At 32.7% G+C, this 20,257-nt stretch overlaps 1 protein-coding gene across 2 annotated transcripts; it reads right to left on the reverse strand.

Annotated features, from left to right (window-relative positions):
* Nucleotides 1–1,711: 1,711 nt before the first annotated feature.
* Nucleotides 1,712–16,965, reverse strand: DCL2A (endoribonuclease dicer-like 2a). Of its 2 annotated transcripts, none has more exons than XM_041005324.1 (23): nucleotides 16,889–16,965; nucleotides 16,136–16,248; nucleotides 15,664–15,841; nucleotides 15,382–15,495; nucleotides 14,778–14,912; nucleotides 11,056–11,140; nucleotides 10,892–10,956; nucleotides 10,241–10,381; nucleotides 9,817–9,945; nucleotides 9,592–9,712; nucleotides 9,387–9,486; nucleotides 8,665–8,860; nucleotides 8,428–8,588; nucleotides 8,043–8,261; nucleotides 7,679–7,893; nucleotides 7,275–7,546; nucleotides 6,785–7,191; nucleotides 6,591–6,694; nucleotides 5,633–5,826; nucleotides 5,091–5,300; nucleotides 3,510–3,917; nucleotides 3,026–3,304; nucleotides 1,712–2,412 (listed from the first exon to the last, which is right to left on the reverse strand). In XM_041005324.1, exons 1-23 carry the CDS (start codon nucleotides 16,946–16,948, stop codon nucleotides 1,990–1,992), a joined length of 4,329 nt encoding a protein of 1,442 aa, XP_040861258.1. In that variant the 5' UTR covers nucleotides 16,949–16,965; the 3' UTR covers nucleotides 1,712–1,989. The 2 variants fall into 2 exon arrangements, with proteins under 2 accessions (XP_040861258.1, XP_003535104.1); XM_003535056.5 differs by lacking the exon at nucleotides 16,889–16,965 and adding an exon at nucleotides 16,358–16,750.
* Nucleotides 16,966–20,257: the final 3,292 nt, after the last annotated feature.

Raw genomic sequence — 20,257 nt, forward strand, 5'->3', positions numbered from 1 at the left:
GTGTTTCTATATTCTATATATAAATTAAATTTGGACTCTATTTTGTTATCACGGTTTTAATGATTTTTTAATTCATTGTTATATTACCTTTATTATCATTTTTTGTATATTCAATTTAAATTTAAATCTGTCTTTGAATTAATTTAGATATAAGTTGAATTTAAATTATTTTAAATATAATATAATTTTATATGCTAAGTACTTGAAAAATTCAAAGCCCATTAACGATGATAATATATATAGAAGAGATAATATGTATTATATTAAATTAATATAAAACATCTCGAAGAAGTTAATTTTATGAAATATAGATTGAATAGAATAATAATTTTTAATACAATTTTTTAACTAATATGTCATTTTATTAGTTTATATCTTATCTAATGAATTTTTATAATTTAAATTATTAAAAATATTTTTTATGAAATTTAAATATTATAAAATAATAAAGTTTACCTTTTCTACAATATAATTGTAATAAAATAATTATTTTTTCATTTTAAAATTCAAGATTATAAAAAATTTAAATTTAAATGTAATATAAAATTTAACATTATATATTAAATAATTTTAACATATAAAATAATGATTATTCATATCGAATGAGCAATAAAATCATACTCAAATGTTAAAATTAAAGAAAAAACATGTATAAAATATTATGTACATTATAATTATTAAAAACTCGAATATATATTTAAGTAAAATAACATATTATCTTATACATAATATCTTATTTTTTCTGTAAAGTAGATTGTAAATAGAGAATTCTTTAAAAAAAAGGGAAATAAAATTAAGTTAATTTTATAAAAACATATTTCAAAATATAGTCTTTTGGTGAAATTATTTTTAACTTTTTTTTAAAATATTTTAATTTTAACCATGCATAATTTTTTAATTACAATTATTTACATATTAATATAATTATTTCGCCCCTCCCTAAAAAATTCTTGAGTGTATGACACAGGTCTATGACTAATTTGAGTCTTATAAAAAGAAGCAAAATATTATTTAAGCAAATTTTTGTGTATTTTTGTTTTCTTGCCTTTAACCTTTTTATTTTCTTAAAAAAAACTACCCAAAAAAATTAAAATTATGGTTAAAGTGTGTTTTAAAAATTATGCATGAAGTACTTTACTCAATAATTATGTTGTAGTTATTTATTTTTGTCGAACTGACTTATTGTATAATTGTCCTTTTTCTGTAACATGAAAATTTTACATCCATTTTCTCTAAATAAATTAAATAATCTTACTTAATTGAATTAATTATTTTCATATTTTCTGCTAATTAATTCCATAAGATGTCCACACGTTACAAAAAAAAAAATACAATATTACATATTAAATATTCTTAGAAAGAAAAATCCTTAAAACAAGATATAAAAGACAACAATTGCTAAAGTAGTAGATGGTGTCGAAGGGTCCACTAGCTGACCATGCACAAACTCATCAGATTTGGCCATCTTGGATTCAAAGTCTGACTCAAATTTAGCTATTTTTGCTAAAAATGACATTGCTTTCTCTTCTAAACAACCCTTCACAGCAGTAAGCTTTTCAGCTTCCTGATAATCTCCAGGTTTTTCTCCAAATCTTCAACCTAATCAGCCTTCACTTTTGCTGCAGCAAGTATCTCCATTCACGTAGACACTCAGGTTCAGCTGATAACCCTTGCACAAAGCAAGAAACACCAAAAAAAATACCAACAAGTATTGCTATTACAACCTACAATGACAGTTTTATTTTTTTGAATCGGCGAAATAAATGATATATAACTAATAAATGGTACAGGGGTACCAAAAACCCTTTTACATCAGATTCAATAGCGAAGCATATGCCTGCAACAACCCCACATGGTTATAATGTATTTATATTCCAAGAAGCCAATACAAAATAAAGTATAACCTTAACTACCCCCACTTTATACCCCTGCAAAATAGCCCTACAATGACAGGTTAACCCTTGTGCACAGTACACAAGTTTTTCAAACTTATGCACCATTTGATTCTCCTTCCTTCAAGGAATTTAATTTTTCCTCGCAGACTATCTTCTTGGCTGTGTCCTTATGAGCACCGCCATCCTTCAAGGAATTCAAAATTTCCTTGCAGACTATCTTCTTGGCTGTGTCCCTAAGAGCATCACCTTTATACTCGTACTTGTGAATGATCCCATCAGCTTCTACCTCCATTCTATAATAAGTCAGACCATCTTTGCGGGACACGTCCTCTAGTATAATCTTATAACTTCTTTTTTGGCATAGCTCATTCAACTCTCGGATGGGATGGAGCTTTAATGTTTCTGGTGTCACAAGGGGTTCCAAAAGTGGCCTTATGCTTTGCCACACAACCTCCTTGTTGTATCCTGAATCAACAAGAATTGCTCCAGCCAGAGACTCTACAATGTCTCCAAGTACCTACCAAACAATAGGAACAATCTCATGAGTTTAACAATGATTAACAGAATGTTGTAGCTGATCACCACAATAAAGAGATATTTATTTAGTTAGTTCAATATTCTCAAGGATTCTCTGAAGTAAACTTGCCTATGAAGTGCAGGAATAAGCAGGTATCCACCCTAAAATTTATAGTTAATTGTACACTTTACAATCAAGTTCACTTTGAGGAGTTTTGTCCTATATTCAAACACCATCAACAGTAATAATATAATACTTTATCCGTTTCTATTTACAAGGCATAGTTGACAAAATTACGCTTATTAAGAAAATTAGTTAAATTTAGGTATTAGCATTAAATTTGTCTTTAATTGTAATATTTTTCCAAATTTGTCCTTAACATTAATGGGAGTCTACTCACTTCTTCTATCTTCATACAAAAGAGAAAGTGACAACTCAAAGTAACATTTAATTATAAATTAAATAAATAAGGGTAATTTAGTAAAAAAATAATTAATGCACTAGAGAGATGAAATGAAGTCTTATAATAAGGGATAAAAATACTTGCTGACTGTCTTATAAAGACGGAAAGAGAGGGTATATGTTACCATTAACTCTAATGTTAACAACTAACCTTAGGGAGTGATGTCTCTGCCTCGTAACCAAAAGTGGACAATGAAGATAGCTTATCAAATTTGTTGAGTGTAGCAGAAACATGCATATGCAGTTCTTGTGAGGCATGGAGTACATGTTTGTGCAACCCATGCTTAATGGCGGACCATGCATAACAATCATTATTCACCGAAGCTGACCTCATGTCAGTTAACTGCCCAGGTGTCATGCCAGGGTATTTATTGTACAAATGCCAAGTAATCAGATAATCCAATACTGAATCTCCTAGAAATTCTAGTCGCTGCAGGGAAAGGAGTGCATCATTCACAAATTAAGATGAAAGAATCAAAATTAACAAGAATACGAGGCAAACATGATTGTTCATTTCCAACAAAACTTAAAGAAGATAGGCTAGACACTTTGGAGTTGGTGAAAGTTCATTCATACATAATAAACACATGTCACTGTCCTGTTTCCGTATAATGAATAATAACCACAGTAAATACCTGATAACATCTAGGAACTTCAGGCAGCATGTATGAACCATGGGTCACAGCTTCCACTAAAAGGGAACGGTCATGGAATGAGTAATTTAATTGCGATTCTAGAAAACTGACATTTACCAGCTTCTCCGGTTGAATGTCAAAGTGTCTGTCATACGGTATTTTATTAAAACTCACTTTAATACCAACCCAATCCATAAACAACAATGCAGCCTTTTCACCACCAGTGCTGAGGAAGGCACCAATTAATGCCTCGACAACATCAGCAACAATCTTCTGTCTTAATTTTCTTTTTCCACTAACATAAATTGTTTTCCCCTTGGCAACCAACTCTTTCAATTTAAAACTTCTAGGCTTATCACCAGGAATAATCCAGGTATTAGGATCAAAAGGCTCATTCCGTATGAAACCCTGCAAATCATAAGAATGCAGAATTCAGAATTCCAAAGTTTAAAGATGATAATGCAATCCTCATGGTGATAACGCAGAATTCTATAGCCACAACAATTCATTTGAGAATGGATCAAACAATAGCTAAGCAATACAATCAGCTCCTCATGGCACAAGCATTACAAACGGGAGAGCACATTACTTGTGGTAACTGGTACCTATTGTAAACTTGTTAACTTGATCTTTGATAGGAGCCCAAGAAACAATTCCGAAAATCAAGTTTTATTCCACTATTAGAAGCTCATAGCTCTTACAGGGAAAAAGACTCACACCAGCCCAGAGCCTAGCTATCTGTACACACTCAACAATTTTCTGCCTACACTCCATACTAGTCTCTTCCTAAAAAACCAAAGGCATTTCCAACTACTTGCTCAGCATACTCACATGCCTGCAAGCAGCTAGCTGCACTCCTTTCTTTTTTAGTAGACTAACCAAGACTTGGCTCACTTGGATTATGGTCCAAAAACGTGATCTGCCTTGGCTTCCCCCTCAATATTAGAGCTCACAAATCTATTAGATCTTCCCTGTTCAAAGAGCCAATAAAATACAAAACTAATAGAAATTGGGTCAGAAACTCAGAATTACAGAAAGGAAAATGTTTAACTTGCGGAACTTCGAGGATCTACACCTCCCAATGATCAAAGGCCACAATCCTCTAACAAATGATGAGATGATCTCTCTCTTCCCTTCCCTCTTATTTATAGGCAACATGCTTTATTTCTCTAACTAACTAACTCTCTTTAATCATTCTACTTACTAACTATGGGGGTTACCTATAAAAAACTTGCACAAACATGATAATCACCCAAACAATTGCACCCAGTCAACCAATTCACAATTATAATCTTCTATCAAACTTTTTTAAAAAAACAGCATTAATTAATTGAAACATTCAGCCACTCGTTAATTTTTGTCCTTATATCAGAAATCAAAACTCTTCTTCATGCTGATAAAGAAGAATACTACAGATTAAGAAATCAGCCATACATTTAAAGAAATATTAGTTTTAAAGAAGAATAAAGATAAAAACATACAATAAACTGTTAAATGTTAATATGAAAAATGCTGAAAGACAGCATTTATAACAGATGCAGAGCTAAAAAATGGAACATAAATATCAAAGAGAGAGAGTACCGGAAGTCCAGAACTGCACCCCAACTTACAGAGGGCAGCATTAGAAATGATCTTTTCCCTCTTCAGACTAAGGAGACCTTCATGGTGATTATGATAGGTTTTAAACAGCTGTTGACTCGCAGCATATTTTAAAAAAGAATCACCAAGAGTCTCCAGAGACTCATAATGAAAGGCCTCTTTGCACCTTTTCGTTGTGATTGCTTCCAACACCTACAATGCAAATCACAGATACCATTGGTGCAAATATCTTTTTAAATATTTGACAACTGGACCCAAAAGAAAACCAGAATCCACATATTTATAGAACACCAATACAAATTAACCAAAAGATGCTGACATAGAATATTTCACAAGTTTCTCCTCAATCTCTTCATTGTGTATTGGCTGAAGCAAGAGTGGGTAAAAGGAGGGCAGGGCAGAAGGAATTAGTTCTCTCTCTCTCTCTCTCTCTCTCTTTCTATCTATCTATCTATCTATATATATATATATATAAGTTTACAAGAAAACATACAGTAAAATAATGATGAGCAGTTGTAGCATACCTTGATTGTTTGAATTTCATTCCGTGCACAATGATCCAAATGCATCTTTTTTAAGTTGAAAGCTCCAAGCAATGATTCAAACCGATGCATGATTGACGGAATAAATGAGTAGGAATAAATGAGACTATCTGATATCGGCATCATGACTATCGAACACAGTTCAGGAGGTAATTCAACAAAGGCCTTGCTTACTTCTGAAACAGAAAACACATAAGTTATGATTCAAATTGGATCACATATGGGTAGTGCTTATAGCCGCAACTTTTGGGGTACATAGTACAAGTATAATTGAAATTTGAAAATGAATAAATTTAAACATCTTGACATTGATAAGTAAATACTCATTAATAGAAGCAGTTACTGCTGATACAAATCCTATTATGTTGACAGGGTGTCAAAAGAGATAAAATCTCTATTCAATTCCCTGAAATATTTCCGTAAATAAGTTTGATTTTGTACTTATTTTGTTTCCCTGTTTAACTAGTAATTATTGTGTTTCCTTTTTTAGTTTATCCTATTTTAGGTAATTCATTATTGTTATATTTTCTTTCCCTAATTTAGGATTTAGTTTCCATATTTTAGGAAATCACCTAATGTAATTCTCCTTTATAAAAAGGAGGAATCTCTGCACAGTTTATTAACAATAATATTCCATACTTTCCATATTTCTGGAAAGCAGCCTCAAAATAGTTGTTAATAGAAGCGCAGTTACTGCTGATACAAATCATATTCATATTAAGATTATAACATTAGCACTCAAGAACAAGCAAGCCAATACAGAAGCAAGCAAAATTCATGGCATAATCAACCTCCTTGGTAATCACCTATAACAAAACTGTTATATTTATCATAAAAAAGATCATCCATGGAACAAAGATAGAGTATCATTGGTCCAATTCCAATCTCACCAAAGAGAGATTAAGGAACAAAATAAAATAAACAAATCGAAAAATCAAACCTCCTTCCTTCCCTTGTTTGCGTCCATGACAGTGATTTTTAACTTGAAAAATGTGCCTTGCTTTAAGTAGTCGTTGATGTTCAAATTGCAATTGAATGCCATGGCTGAAAATTGGAAACCAAGAAAATAAGAATGACGAACTCTAGTGGATAAAGTAACCTGAGAATAAACACCAACCAAAAATAATTACTCACTGTTGTTCATAGTACTTCTTGTACGTAGTAACCCCACCACCCCTTAGTTCCATAGGTGAATTTCCATCCAATTCCATTGTACCGGTGGCAATATAGAAGCTAATCTTACCAATAGGGTGGGAAGTACAAACCAATGCATTTTGTAGTTTACAACTGCAAACTAAACCACTTTTTGTCCTTATGTGGGGTTCATGATACTTACAGCTAACTTCAGATGGATTTACAGAATTAACAGCTAACCAATTAATAGCTGTATATTTCCCTTTACCCATAGCTGGAAGCAGAAGATAATCAATCTCAAGATCATCTTCCAAATAGCATCTGTCCAAACCAGCAGTCAACTTATTCATATCATGATCTATTAGAATTCTAAGTATAGTAACTTGGAATTTTTTACACAAAAGAACCTGGAAAACAAAAACAAACAATAAATACACTGACTTTTCTTAACACTTACAAATATGTATTAAAGGACAACTAGACAACATACCTGATCAGGCGAAAGATTAATGGTTCCTTTGTATCTAAAGTTTACCGACAAGCTACCTCTGTCAAAACCCATATCAAATTGCATGCATCCAATTTCTGGATCGAGCTCAATTCGCATGAGAAGAAAAATATCTTGGACAGATACATCATAGCTAAATTTGTTATTGAATTCCATGAAATAACAATGATAGACCGTTTGACTATTATTTGACACAGAATTTACCAATCCAAATGGGACAAAAGTTGGTTGGTTTTCATCATAAGGTTCATTCCCTGAAAGAATTTGTTTGATGTGTTAGCCATTCAAAGAATTCTATGGACAGATAGAGCTTTATGTTCAATAAACAATATTTAAAATGGAAGGAAGTAATAGAAGGAGAAATGAATAGAAGGCATGCAAGTTACCTAATTCCTCCACCTCTGCTTCTTCCATGACAATATCAGGAACAAGATTATCTGACAAAGCTCCAATCTTATGAAGTTGTTTACATGCTTCAAGGCATGCGATATTCTTTAAGATTTTTTTATCTCCTTCTACACGAATAGGCTGTAGAGGGCAGCTCTTGGGAAGATACAATGTTCCAGTCTCTTTGTCCCACCTCAGAGTTGGTTTAAAGTACCTGAGAGTTTAATCTAGAAGGGATAAATGATGAAGAACAACATAAAAACAAAACAAAACAACCTGAATGATGCAAAAGAAAGCATATCTTAGGTTCATCAAAATGAAGGAAGAAAAAACATTAACTAGGGCAGCAATGAACCAACTAACCCATCTGCAGGGAGCCGTGAGCAATACAAGTGTATCAAACTAATGCTAGAACTAAGATTTGCAAAGGCTTCAGTGCTTGCAACGCGATAAGTTTCCTTGTCAAATCTATCTTCTTCAAGAGGATCACATGGAAGGGAAGAATGGCGCAATGACTCCTTTCTCATAATATCCCCGCTAGCAAGGTATTTCGCTAGTCGAGAACATGTAACTGAATCCCCACTGTAATTTCAGAATAAAAAAAAGGTATTTAGGGAAATTTTATATTAACTAGTAAAGCATATAGATTTGATGATTTAATTTTGTCTCTTGCAGCTTGATAATTAGCCCTGTCCAAGTCCAAGAGTAATAATGATACTGAGGGAGAATTGTAAAAAACAAAACCTACCTCTTAACCATTAATATATAATCTGAATTTTGCATTCTGGCACGTCCTCGGGACTGTATGAAACTACACACTGTGTGACATGGATCAAATCTAATAACTAAATTGCAACTTTCAACATCTAAACCCTCTTCAAGAATTGATGTTGCAACAATGATATTGACCTGCATATTAAATTTTTTTCTTGATAAGACACTATGTTGGGTTATTACAATAGTGGATTTTAAGAAAGCAACATACCAATCCCATTCGAAATTCTTCCACGATTTCATTTTGTTTTTTCCTAGACTGATTTTGCAATCCAAAATTTTGTCCTGCAATAAATTTAGTCTTCCAGCTATTGTATTTTGGAAGCAAGGTATTTAATAGATCCCGAAGGACAACGGCTGTAATGACCCTTTCCACAAAAATTATGCATCTCATGTCAGTCAAACCCCTGTAATTGTAGCATAAAAAGTAGGTCCATCAAATATATTTAATAATAATAATCACACACACACACACACACATATATATGTATGTCTATATCATTTGTCTTCAAATAAGAATAAGTATTGTAAAACATCCATCAGTTCTCAACCTTAAAAATTGTATGTCATAGCATAAAATGTCCTAATTTATAAATTTTGTCAAAATATCGAGTCAGCCTAGTACTAGCCCAATCACTAGTCAGGACATGATTGGGCTGAATTATGAAATATTGTGATAAGATAAGATTAGGTTAAATCCATCGATGAAAACCCATATCCAGAGCTGAAGAATAGAGGAGAAAGATGAGACTTCACATTACTGACCAAGTGACCAACCATACAGCACTTTCTCATCCAATAAAAAACTTAAACAGTCTAACAAGGAGTCAAGAACAAGGAAAGTCTAGAGATCAGAACATCCATAATAATACACATTATGATTTCAGAATCACATTTGAAATATTCAGAAAGAAACTTATCCTTGATAATAACCTGTACTCAAGTATAGAGTCAATAAGACAGCAAACTTTGGAGGATAACAGCTCCATCTCCACATCATATTTAATATTGTCACCAATTGACCACTGAGGACCTAAGTAAGAAAACATTTTGTAAAAGTAATTGATGTCAGGAATGAAAGCAAAAAGATTTATATTTAAAATTTCACCAATTCTCTCATTAGTTGTAGAATCATTACCACATGGTAAGTAAGTTTTGAGTGTTTGCACACCAGCTGAAATAAAGTTTTTAACAACTGTATCCCCAGAATGTCCCCATGAAAATAATTGAATATCATTAGAAGATAAAGATTCTGCAGCCTGTCACATAAACAAACGATTGTTGTCAATTATGATTTATAATATTTATAAAACTATGAAAAGACATACGAGTCAGAAAGTCTCTGCAGGAGAAGGGAAAGAACCTTCAAAGCCAACCAAACACCAAGCTCATCCAGGCAAAATATTAAAGCAGAAAAAATCTTTTTTGTTCTTCTTCGTGCAAACTCAGCTGCTGATTTAGTGAAATCTGAACTTTTTAGATTGGATTCATGCTGAGAAACACAATATCCATTGTTAATAACCTCAAGAAATAATAAACTATGACAGAAAAAATACAGAACTTATAAAGTACCACTAAATAATAAAAGTGCGACTCTGACTAATAATTAAATACAGGAAGATGATATGATTGGCAATTGGGAGTTGATTCAAACACAATATGCCAATCAATAAAACAAATGACTAAGGGTCATATTCATATTCTCACTTTCGACACATGGAGAAATTTTCTTTTTCTTAGATGTTTCAGAGCAAATATCAGAAACTGATATCCTTATATGTACACACCTGCTCTTTTAACATCTTCAGTTTAAATGCTAAATCTTCAAATAATACAGATTGAACTTCATTGCCCTGGTAAAACTTGAATTTTGGTGTTGATGTTGGTATGAACTCTGTGAGGACAGCTTCACTTACACATGTATATACCTTCATTTCAAAATATTTGTCAAAGAAATAATAAATAGCAAAATCAAATGGTTTGCAAATCAACACAAACGAGTATTAATAACATGAGAATAAATTATTCCAACCACATTACCCCATTTCTTCAAATAAATAAAGAAATAACTTTCTAGCAAAGGTATAGGTTCCAATACCTCTAGGCATGTTAACATTAAGAGTCTTGAACAGTCACAACTGCTTCCTAAAAACTAAGAAAACAAATGCTAGAAATAACTAGTATCTATTATCTAATAAGATAACTCATAGTTAACATAAATTTAATCCTTTTGATACTTCCTTGCCATAAAACTTGTCACTTGGAGGCCGTATCAATAATCTCTGTAATGTATCTACATATGGTTATCTTTAATTAACAAAATAGTTATACAATTATACCAAGAAGCTAGCAGATAACACTCAAACAACACAATAATATGAACAGAAAGAAGAAAGCAAGAAAAACTGTACAAAAGACGCAGAAAATAAAAATGCAACCTTTGAATGCATTAGAGTCATTAGTTTCCGAATATTCTCTGACCAGGATAATTCACAATTTCCAACTGGATTAAAAAAAATAAAAGACAAAGGGAATTCAACATTAGCAGGAAAAAAAAAAACTAGCAATGCAAGGAGATATAAACTTCTCTAGGCTTGTATACCTTTTGACTTAATTGGAGATGCAGTCATCCCAAAAATTCGAGGGAGGTCAGAGATACCAGAATTTAATTGGTGATGATAAAACTCCTGCATATAATCATATCTTACAAAGGTAACAAACTAACTCCACAATACAAAATACAACCTCATGATGCATATGCATTACAAGGAAAAAGCTGCTTACAATACATGATTGTAATTGTCCTCAAACAAAAGAAATTACAACTCTTACAGAACAAAATACAATTAGAAAAAGCATGATATACTGAACAAAGTCACCAATTCAAATTATAATCTCATGTCGTAAAGTAAGATAGTCAATGGTGCAACAAGTTTTCCGGAGCCAGGCATGAAGTCATACCACCTTATTACATCCATGGAATTAATGTTCAACGTCAAGTCCTTTTTCATATTATCTTTGGAAAATGCAGTAGTTCAGACTCCAGATTAATTAATGACACCATAAGTTTACAGCAATTTATATGACAAATGTAGGAGATGTTTGGGAAAACAGTTTAATTAAATGATTATTCAATAAGAGCTTATCACAAAAGCTTATTGATAAGATTGAAAGTGAAGATTATTTAAATAAGCCCAAAAAAACTTATGAGAAAGTCATAAGCCATTTTCATAGGCCTAACCAAAGTACCAAACACCTGCACGAGTGCTTGATGTTAATGTCAAGAGAAGCCCAAGTAATCTATGTAAAAACTCTTTTAAACTCCCCACAAGTCTATGATTGGACCTAAATGCTTTTTTTCATTAGAAAGTTTCTAGAGATTAGTGCACACTGCATATTTAATACTCAATAGATTGGTTTCCTTTCTTAGCTTCTATGTATAGGCCTAACTACAGTTTAGTGTGCCTTTATAGTTAACTGACTAGAGTCAGTTGACAGTTAGAGTTAGTTGACAGTTACTTCTGAGTAACAGCCTATATAAACTGAGTTGTAACCTTTCTCTTTGGGTTGAATAATATAACTCTTCACCTCAATTCTGTTAGTGATATTCTCTCTCTTTCTGAGATTTGTATATGGTATCAGAGCTTTGTTTCAATCATCCATGTCTTCCGCTTCCCCTTTCAATTATCTTTGTTGTGTATCTCATCAATCGTCTTCCATCATCATCTATTAATCAAGAGGCACCTTATCAGAAGCTGTTTAAAAGACTTCCAGATTACAAGTTCTTAAAAGTCTTTGGGTGTGCTTGTTATCCTCTACTAAGGCCCTACAATCAGAATAAACTCCAACCAAGGTCTGAAGAATGTCTTTTTCTGGGGTATTCTCTCTCTCATAAGCGTTACAAGTGCATGGCTGCAGACGGAAAATTTTACATCTCCTTGGATGTGATTTATGATGAATTGAACTTTCCTTTCCCTAGGCTGTTTGGGGAACCAGCCTCAGATTCATCAGCTCTTGCTGCTGCCTCTTCTCAACAGACCTTAACTGTTTTGTCTGCTCCTCCAACAGCAGCTACTCCTAACACAACAGTCAATCATACCACTGCAGCTCAAGTAGCTGATGATCACTCACCAGCAGCTTCAACTTCAGAGGGTGTTGCTTCTGTTTCTGATTATGTTTCTCAGCCAGACCAAGAAACAATGGCCACTGCAGTTGCCCCCTCTCAAGCAGCTCTTGTCAGATCTCATAATACTCATCCAATGTGTACTAGGGCCAAGGCTGTTGTTGTTAAACCCAGGTTGCAGCCTACTCTTCTTTTAGCTCATGCTGAGCCTAAGAACACAAAATCTGCTCTTTCTAATCCAACATGGCTAGCAGCCATGAAAAATGAGTATGAGGCCTTGATGAAAAATGGAACTAGGTCTCTCACTGATCTTCCTTCTAACAGGTCACCTGTGGGCTCCAAGTGGGTTTTTCGAGTTAAAGAAAATCCTGATGGCACAGTCAGTAAGTACAAAGCCAGACATGCGGCCAAAGCCTTTCACCAACCACTTGGTTACGATTACAATGAGACCTTTTCTCCTGTAATCAAAGCTGGTTACTGTCAGAATTCTTCTTCTCCTTTACTGTCACTCACAAGTGGAGTCTTCAACAGTTAGATGTTAACAATGCCTTTCTCAAACAAGCCCCTATGGCATTCTTGAAGAGGATATCTACATGAGTCAGCCCCCTGGATTTGAAAATCCCAACAAACAGCTTGTGTGTAAATTGCATAAGGCAATCTATGGTCTCAAACAAGCCCTTAGAGCTTGGTTTGACAAATTAAAGGCCACCCTTCTAAGGTTTAAGTTCAGGTCAAGCAAGTGTGACCCCTCTTTATTTGTTTACGCTGATTCCAAAATTACTGTTATCTATATGCTTGTATGTAGATGACATAATTGTTACTGGAAACAATCCCACTTTCATCAAGTCCTTAGTCACCAAACTCAACTGAGTTCTCTCCTAAAGACCTAGGGTGTCTTGACTACTTCCTGGGAATTGAAGTCAGACCTCAGTCCAATGGTGCTCTCATTCTGACCCAGACAAAGTACATTAGGGATTTGTTGGGGAAAACAAAAATGGATGAGGCCAATCCAATTTCTTCTCTGATCCCACACTATTCAGGTCTATTGTGGGGGCCTTGCAGTATGCAACCATCACTCGACCTGAAATTAGCTTCTCTTTTAACAAAGTTTGTCAGTACATGAAAGATCCATCAGAGCAGTATTGGGAAGCCGTAAAAAGGATTCTCAAGTATCTAGCTGGTACCATCAACTTTGGCTTCAAGTTTCTCCCTCCCTCTACTGGACTTCCCTTTACATTGCATGCTTACTGTGATGTTGACTAGGCATCTGACCCAGATGACAGAAGGTCAACTTCTGGTGCAGCCATCTTTTTTGGGTCCAATTTAGTTTCTTGGTGGTCAAAGAAACGGTCCGTTGTTGCCAGGTCCAGTACTGAGGCTGAATATCGCAGTCTAGCTTTAGCCACTGCAGAAGTTACATGGATTAAATCTCTTCTGTCTGAACTGCACATTCCTCATCACTCTCCAGTCATCTTTTGTGACAATCTGAGCATTCCTGCCCTTGCTCACAATCCGGTTATCCGGTTATGCACTCTTGTACTAAGCATACAGAACTGGATCTCTTCTTTGTTAGAGAAAAGGTTTTGGAGAAGCAAATTCAAGTAGTTCATGTTCCTGCCATTGATCAGAAAGCTGACATTTTGACCAAGGCTTTTTTTTTTTTTTTTATCAGCAAAGATAATATTGTATAAATATAGAAAGGAGTACCAGAGGTACTGATAGGGATACCATACAAATGGTTCCATATATTTTTTTGACCAAGGCTTTAACTCCTTCCAATTTTGCAACTTACAGATCCAAGCTCGGAGTGGCTGAAAAGTTTACTTCCAGCCTCTCATGAGCTTGCGGGAGGAGGGGGGGGTATAGGAGTATATTTACTCGATAGACTGTTTTCCTTTCTTAGCTTCTATGTATAGGCCTAACTACAGTTTAGTGTGCCTTTATAGTTAACTGACTAGAGTCAGTTGACAGTTACTTTTGTGTAACTGCCTATATAAACCGAGGTGTAACCTTTTCTCATTGGGTTGAATAATATAACTCTTCACCTCAATTCTGTTAGTGATATTCTGTCTCTTTCTGAGATTTGTATAAAGTTATATTACAAAGAAGTCACAACTCAAATATATAATGATGATAAGAATTAATAAGAAATTCAAAGACACAACCCAGATACTAGAAAATCATAGAGATTATATACTTACAGTCATGATGCTAGCATAAGGGTGTTTACCCCTAGCATGATGGCATTCATCCATTATCAAAACCTTTATCAAATTCAGTTTCAAGAAGCTATGCCTCAAGCAATTCAGCAATATTGCAGGAGTCATGACAAACACCTATACATTCGAAAGCATTACTGACAGTAATTACCAACTATCCATGCAGCATACAAAAAAATAAATTTCAGAAGCATCATACTAAAAGTAAAAAATGATTGTAATGCATGCCATATTCAAGTCATGTTTAAGTATACTATAAGCTTTAACCCAGTACGAACTTTACAAATAAAGAGGAAAATGCCAAAATTAGACAACATGCAAAAAATAAATTCCAAAAGGAACAATAAAAAAAATTGTCGCCAGATGTCCATCAATGAATAAAATGGAGTATCCCTTGTGTTCTCTCCCAGATTGGGGGGGAGGGGGGGGGGAGGATTGTGAAGTACCATAATTGTTTACTTCCATGATTAGGAAAGGTTTGTTTAAACTTGATATGTATATTTAATTTTTATTCTGTTCTAATTCCATAGTTAGGTAAGATGCAGTTAATCTTTCAGTTCTGATAGAAAATGCCAAAAACCCTCACCTCATATTTCTGTACTTCCTGTTTCCAGGTAGCAGCATCCCAGAAGTCAATTCCCATATCTCCCCAATACAATCCCACTTTTAAATCAGTGTGTTTTTTCACGGCTTCGGCTTGCTAAAGTGAATGAATAGCACCAAGTTAAAAGACAATGAAGACAAAGAGTAAAGTGAAAGCACTGATCCATCACATAACTCTCCTCAACCAGCACTTGGGAATCAAATAATGCATCTCAAATTAGCAAAAAGCATCACCATCATATATATAAGAGAGAAATCGGCATACTTGAGAGACCAACACAACTTTGGGAACCAAGAACACTGCAATTTGAGGAGAAGGCTTTCGCAGATGATGAGCATAGCTTCGAAGAAGCATGACGGCTATCAAAGTCTTGCCAGAACCAGTCTCCAAGTAGACAATGGTATTCTCACGGATAGCATTGTCCAATGCTTCAAGTTGATAGCTACAAAAACAAAAACAAAACAAAATCAATGAGAACAGTTTTTTTTTATGGACAAATGTTAATTGTTAGTTTGTTTATTTTTTTTATCGACAAATGTTAATTTGTTAGTTTGTTAGTTTTTGTTAGCAATGGGGATCAAAACTGCAACCTTTCCCTCCTTCCTTTTTTTCTTAACCACCTAACCAACATTATATCTCCTCAATGAGAACAAAATGATTATAACTATAATACATTCAACAATGCATGAACTCAACACTAGAAAATGTTAGCATCTGTCAGCACATTAAAACTCACCTTCTGGCAAACGAAAGAACATCAGCACTAATAACCTTCTGCTGCTGCTGGGTATTGGAATCCATTTCCACTGGGAGTACTTCTTCCATGAGTTGTTTGCCTTTCTGATCAACCTACATTCAAATTCCAAAGAAAGAAAAAACACCCCCATCACAAAAATGATCCCTTTCCTCCTCATGGAAGATGCAAAGCAGCAAAAAAAAAGTTAAACCCAGAACTCACAAGACACCGATTGAAGAAAGGGTAGTGCAAAAGGTCGCAATTTGGCCTCTGAGAAGTGAGAATTCTAGTGGGTGTGTGTCTATTTAACAAATCTTCCAAAAAAGGCAGTGGATACTATACTACTACTACTACTACTTGTTACCTAAGCACCTTGCGAGAGAAGGAATAATAATACGTGACAGAAAAAGACACCAAATCAAAAGAGGTCACTCACGTTGGTCTATGTGGTATTTTGGTAGTATATGAAAAGAGTAAACTTTCAGAGAATAATAATCATAGCATACGATATACTCGTGTGATCTTGAATATACGTAACAAAAAGCTTGTATTTTGATCTCAAATAAGAGATTAGTAAATCCTAAAATGTATTCATTGACACTCACACACGCTCACTATTTTCCCTGCCACATGAGTGGCACGTTTTTAAATAAAGGGTTTGTGACAAGGACAGTGAAAGCAAGTTGAAATTGCAGAGAATTTGAAGCGGTGTTGACAGAGTTTCCAGAAATTTGAATTTTAAATGAATACTACCATTGTGCTGATGTGTTCAGTTTCTTCTCTTTGTCTTTTTTCTCCTGCTGTTGCCTGCATGCTTAAATAAGAAATTGGTAAATCCTAAAAAGTACCTGTTCAAGAAAAAAAAAAATAGGTTAGTGGCAAAAAGTGTGTGATGAAAATTTTTAGAAAGTTTTTTTAGGTAAAATATATTTTTAGATTAGTAAATCCTTAAACTTTTAGAAAGTTAGACACAAGAGAAAAATAAAATAAATGACAAATTTAATTTGATATTTTCTAGAAGTCAATTTTTAATATTTTCTTTTTAACTAAACAAAATAAAATATATTGTTATTGACGCCTTTCTCCCAAATTATTTCATACAAGTAATAATAATAATGGATTACAATTTGGTGTATTTTTTAATTTATGAATATTAGATTAAATAAATGGGCAATTCAGATTAAAAGGGTAAATTACGAAAGAGGCATCAGCAATATATTTTTTCTATAATATTTTTATTATTAGTTAAAATTTGTTAAAAATAAATAAATAAAAAACAAAATTTATCAAATAAGAAGTGAGATCCATAAATTTTAGTGATTTTTAATAAATTTTAGCTAACATAAATAGTGTGGTAGAGAATGATGTGTTGTTAAAATTTTTCTCTTTTATTTGTTTTTTTTTCTTTCTTTTTTACTCTCTACATCATCAATTTCCCCAACCCTAATTCAAGTAGGAGTCTTCCTTACCACTATGAAGTTCGAGGCCTATGATGTTTGGCATTAAGCAAGAGATGTCGACGACTTTGTCCTTCTATTGGAGGCGCCGCCACCACCAAATGAGTGATTATCGATTGCTATAGACAAATGTTAACAATTAAAACACCACAAGCAATTGCTGGTTGAAAGATCTGAGATCTAATTGAAGATTTTAGGGATAATCAACTCTTCACAATAGTCTCAGTGATCCACTATCTTTTACTATACATAAGAGAAATTAGGGTTATCGTTAGTCTCTGGACGGCGGACTATGTATGTATATATATAGTAGTACATCACTTGTGCGTTGTACCCTATAATTAAATTTAAATATAAAGATATTAAATACGTTAAAGTCATAAAAGAAAACATAATTTTTTTATTTAGTCTGTGAACGGTAGACCTAATCTACGTGGAAAAATTGTTAAATAATCCCTTTATTTATATATATATATATATATATATATATATATATATATATATATATATATATATATATATATATATATTAATATATCACTTATGCAATGTATCCTACGATTAAATATAAAATATGTTAAAATCATTAAAAAAAGAATTAAGAGTTTAGTTTGTGGTCGATCAACTTGGTATACACAAAAAGTTGCAAGACAATCCTTACTTTATGCAGTAATGTAACACTTGGGCAATGTACCCTAAAAATAAATTAAAATATTAAAAATATAAAATACGTTTAAATCATAAAAGAAATCAGGACAAGCTTTTAGTTTGTTGGTGGTGGAGATGGTATACACAAAAAAGTTGCTAGACAATTCTTCATATATGCAGTAGTATATCATCTGTGCATTGTACTATAACATTAAATTAAAATATAAAAAAACGTTAAAATAATTTTAAAATTTAATAAAGATACCATAAAAAAATCTAATGAAAGATAGGATTAAAACACTTACAACTAAAAATAAGTTTTATGTATAAGATAAAATATAATATAAAAGAAGAAAAATTAAAATTACATACATTTCATTTATTATTTATTATAAGTACATATTTCTATTTTTAGATTATTATATAGTATTAAAATACTTTATTAAATACTAAATTGATCGAATTAAAAAAATAAGTTAAGAAAATTTTCATCAAAAGCAAAAGTAATTAAGTTATAAGTGAACTAAACAAACCTAATTTAGTTCCCAACTTAATTCAATTGTTTTATACTCCTAATTTCCATGTTTGATTTCTATAAAAAGAAAAATCTTAAGTATGTAAGTATTTATTTTCTTCCAAAAATACTCTTTTAGTAAATGACTTCATGAGATGTATTTGTTTAAAACTTTATCATTTAAAGTTTTTTTTTTATAAATATTTGTATATATTATTGTGGCAACCAAGTCGCCAGGACAAGAAAAATATAAGTTAAACATAGGAGCTACAAATTAAGGAAAACTATGAAAAAAAATCCTTATAAAAGAGTTAATTACTTGTAAGGTTTGTTCTAGAAAGAATACTTCAAATTAATTAATCAAATTAATGTATAATTTTTTAAAATATTTATCTCACCAAAAAGTAATTTAAAAAAATTAACTACAATAAAGATATATTTGTTTATTCAATATGTGCATTTATTAAATTTTATTATTATGAAAAGGGAGGATTAATATTTTTTGTGTTTTTAGATGGACAAAAGAGATTATTTGCTCTAGTATATCTTCAAGTGCAAAGGAAAATAAAGTAACAGTTCTTTTATTGAAAAAATTGAGTGTTGATGTTTTTTTTTAATATTGTTATTTTTTTTTAAATTTTATTTTTTAAGCAATTTAGAGAGGTTTTAAAACTTGAAGTTGTCTAATGCCCAAAACCTCATGATTAAGAAGATTTACATCTAACAATCATTTATCTAATTATGATTTATTATCACTTATAAAGTATTTTGATTAAATTATAAAAACTAAAATATATTTTTTTTATAAATATCAAAATGTTTAAATTTTTTTTTTAGAATTTTTTATATATTTTTTCTCCTCAGAAGTCATAACATTTAGATGTGTTATTTTTTTATCCAAAGTTAGATTTAAGCTAATCCAAACCTAACTAAAATTTAGATAGGTGCAACTATGTTCCTCTTTCTTTTTCTCATATTCTCTCTTCTATCTCCTCCATTTTAAATCGTCTTAGATCCAAATCCTTCACCTCCTTCGTTATCAAGTTGTGTTCCAACCATGCTGCATACACTTCTCACATCACCACTCTTCCAATCAACATCCTCAACCTCAAGTTCCTTTCTTATCTTCCAAAACAAGTTGTGTCCTCCTTCAAGATGTGTGGTTCACAGCGGTGCAACAACTCCTTCCTGAATAACATCCACCAAATCATGAGGACTTCTCCACTGTACTCTCCACCATTGCCTTAACTTCTTCGATTAGGTCGATGCTGACCTCAAGCCCCTTATCGCCTTTCGCCGCCACATCTTCCACCATCACCTCCTCTTCCTTGATGGTGGTGTTTGCTATTTGGTGATGAAGGTGGTCTAGTGGTTTTGATGGCAATTGTTATAGGTGGTAGCACTAGGGTGGTGTTTATTATGTGTTTGGAAGAAATGTGTTTTTTGGTAATAAAAAAACTATAATTTGTAACCTTTGAATCTTCAAAGATTATATTTTAAAAT

Source organism: Glycine max, chromosome 9 (genome assembly GCF_000004515.6).
Source record: "Glycine max cultivar Williams 82 chromosome 9, Glycine_max_v4.0, whole genome shotgun sequence".
Classification (NCBI taxonomy): Eukaryota; Viridiplantae; Streptophyta; class Magnoliopsida; order Fabales; family Fabaceae; genus Glycine; species Glycine max.

What these genes read in the sequence shown, in the direction of transcription:
- DCL2A (XM_041005324.1), bottom strand. Translation starts at nt 16,948, where the DNA reads ATGCAGGCAACAGCAGGAGAAAAAAGACAAAGAGAAGAAACTGAACAC. An exon ending in CTGAACACATCAGCACAATG is followed by an intron (nt 16,249 to 16,888) that starts GTAGTATTCATT and finishes ATTTGAATGTAG; the next exon opens with GTTGATCAGAAAGGCAAACA. An exon ending in AGCAGAGGTGGAGGAATTAG is followed by an intron (nt 7,547 to 7,678) that starts GTAACTTGCATG and finishes AAATTCTTTCAG; the next exon opens with GGAATGAACCTTATGATGAA.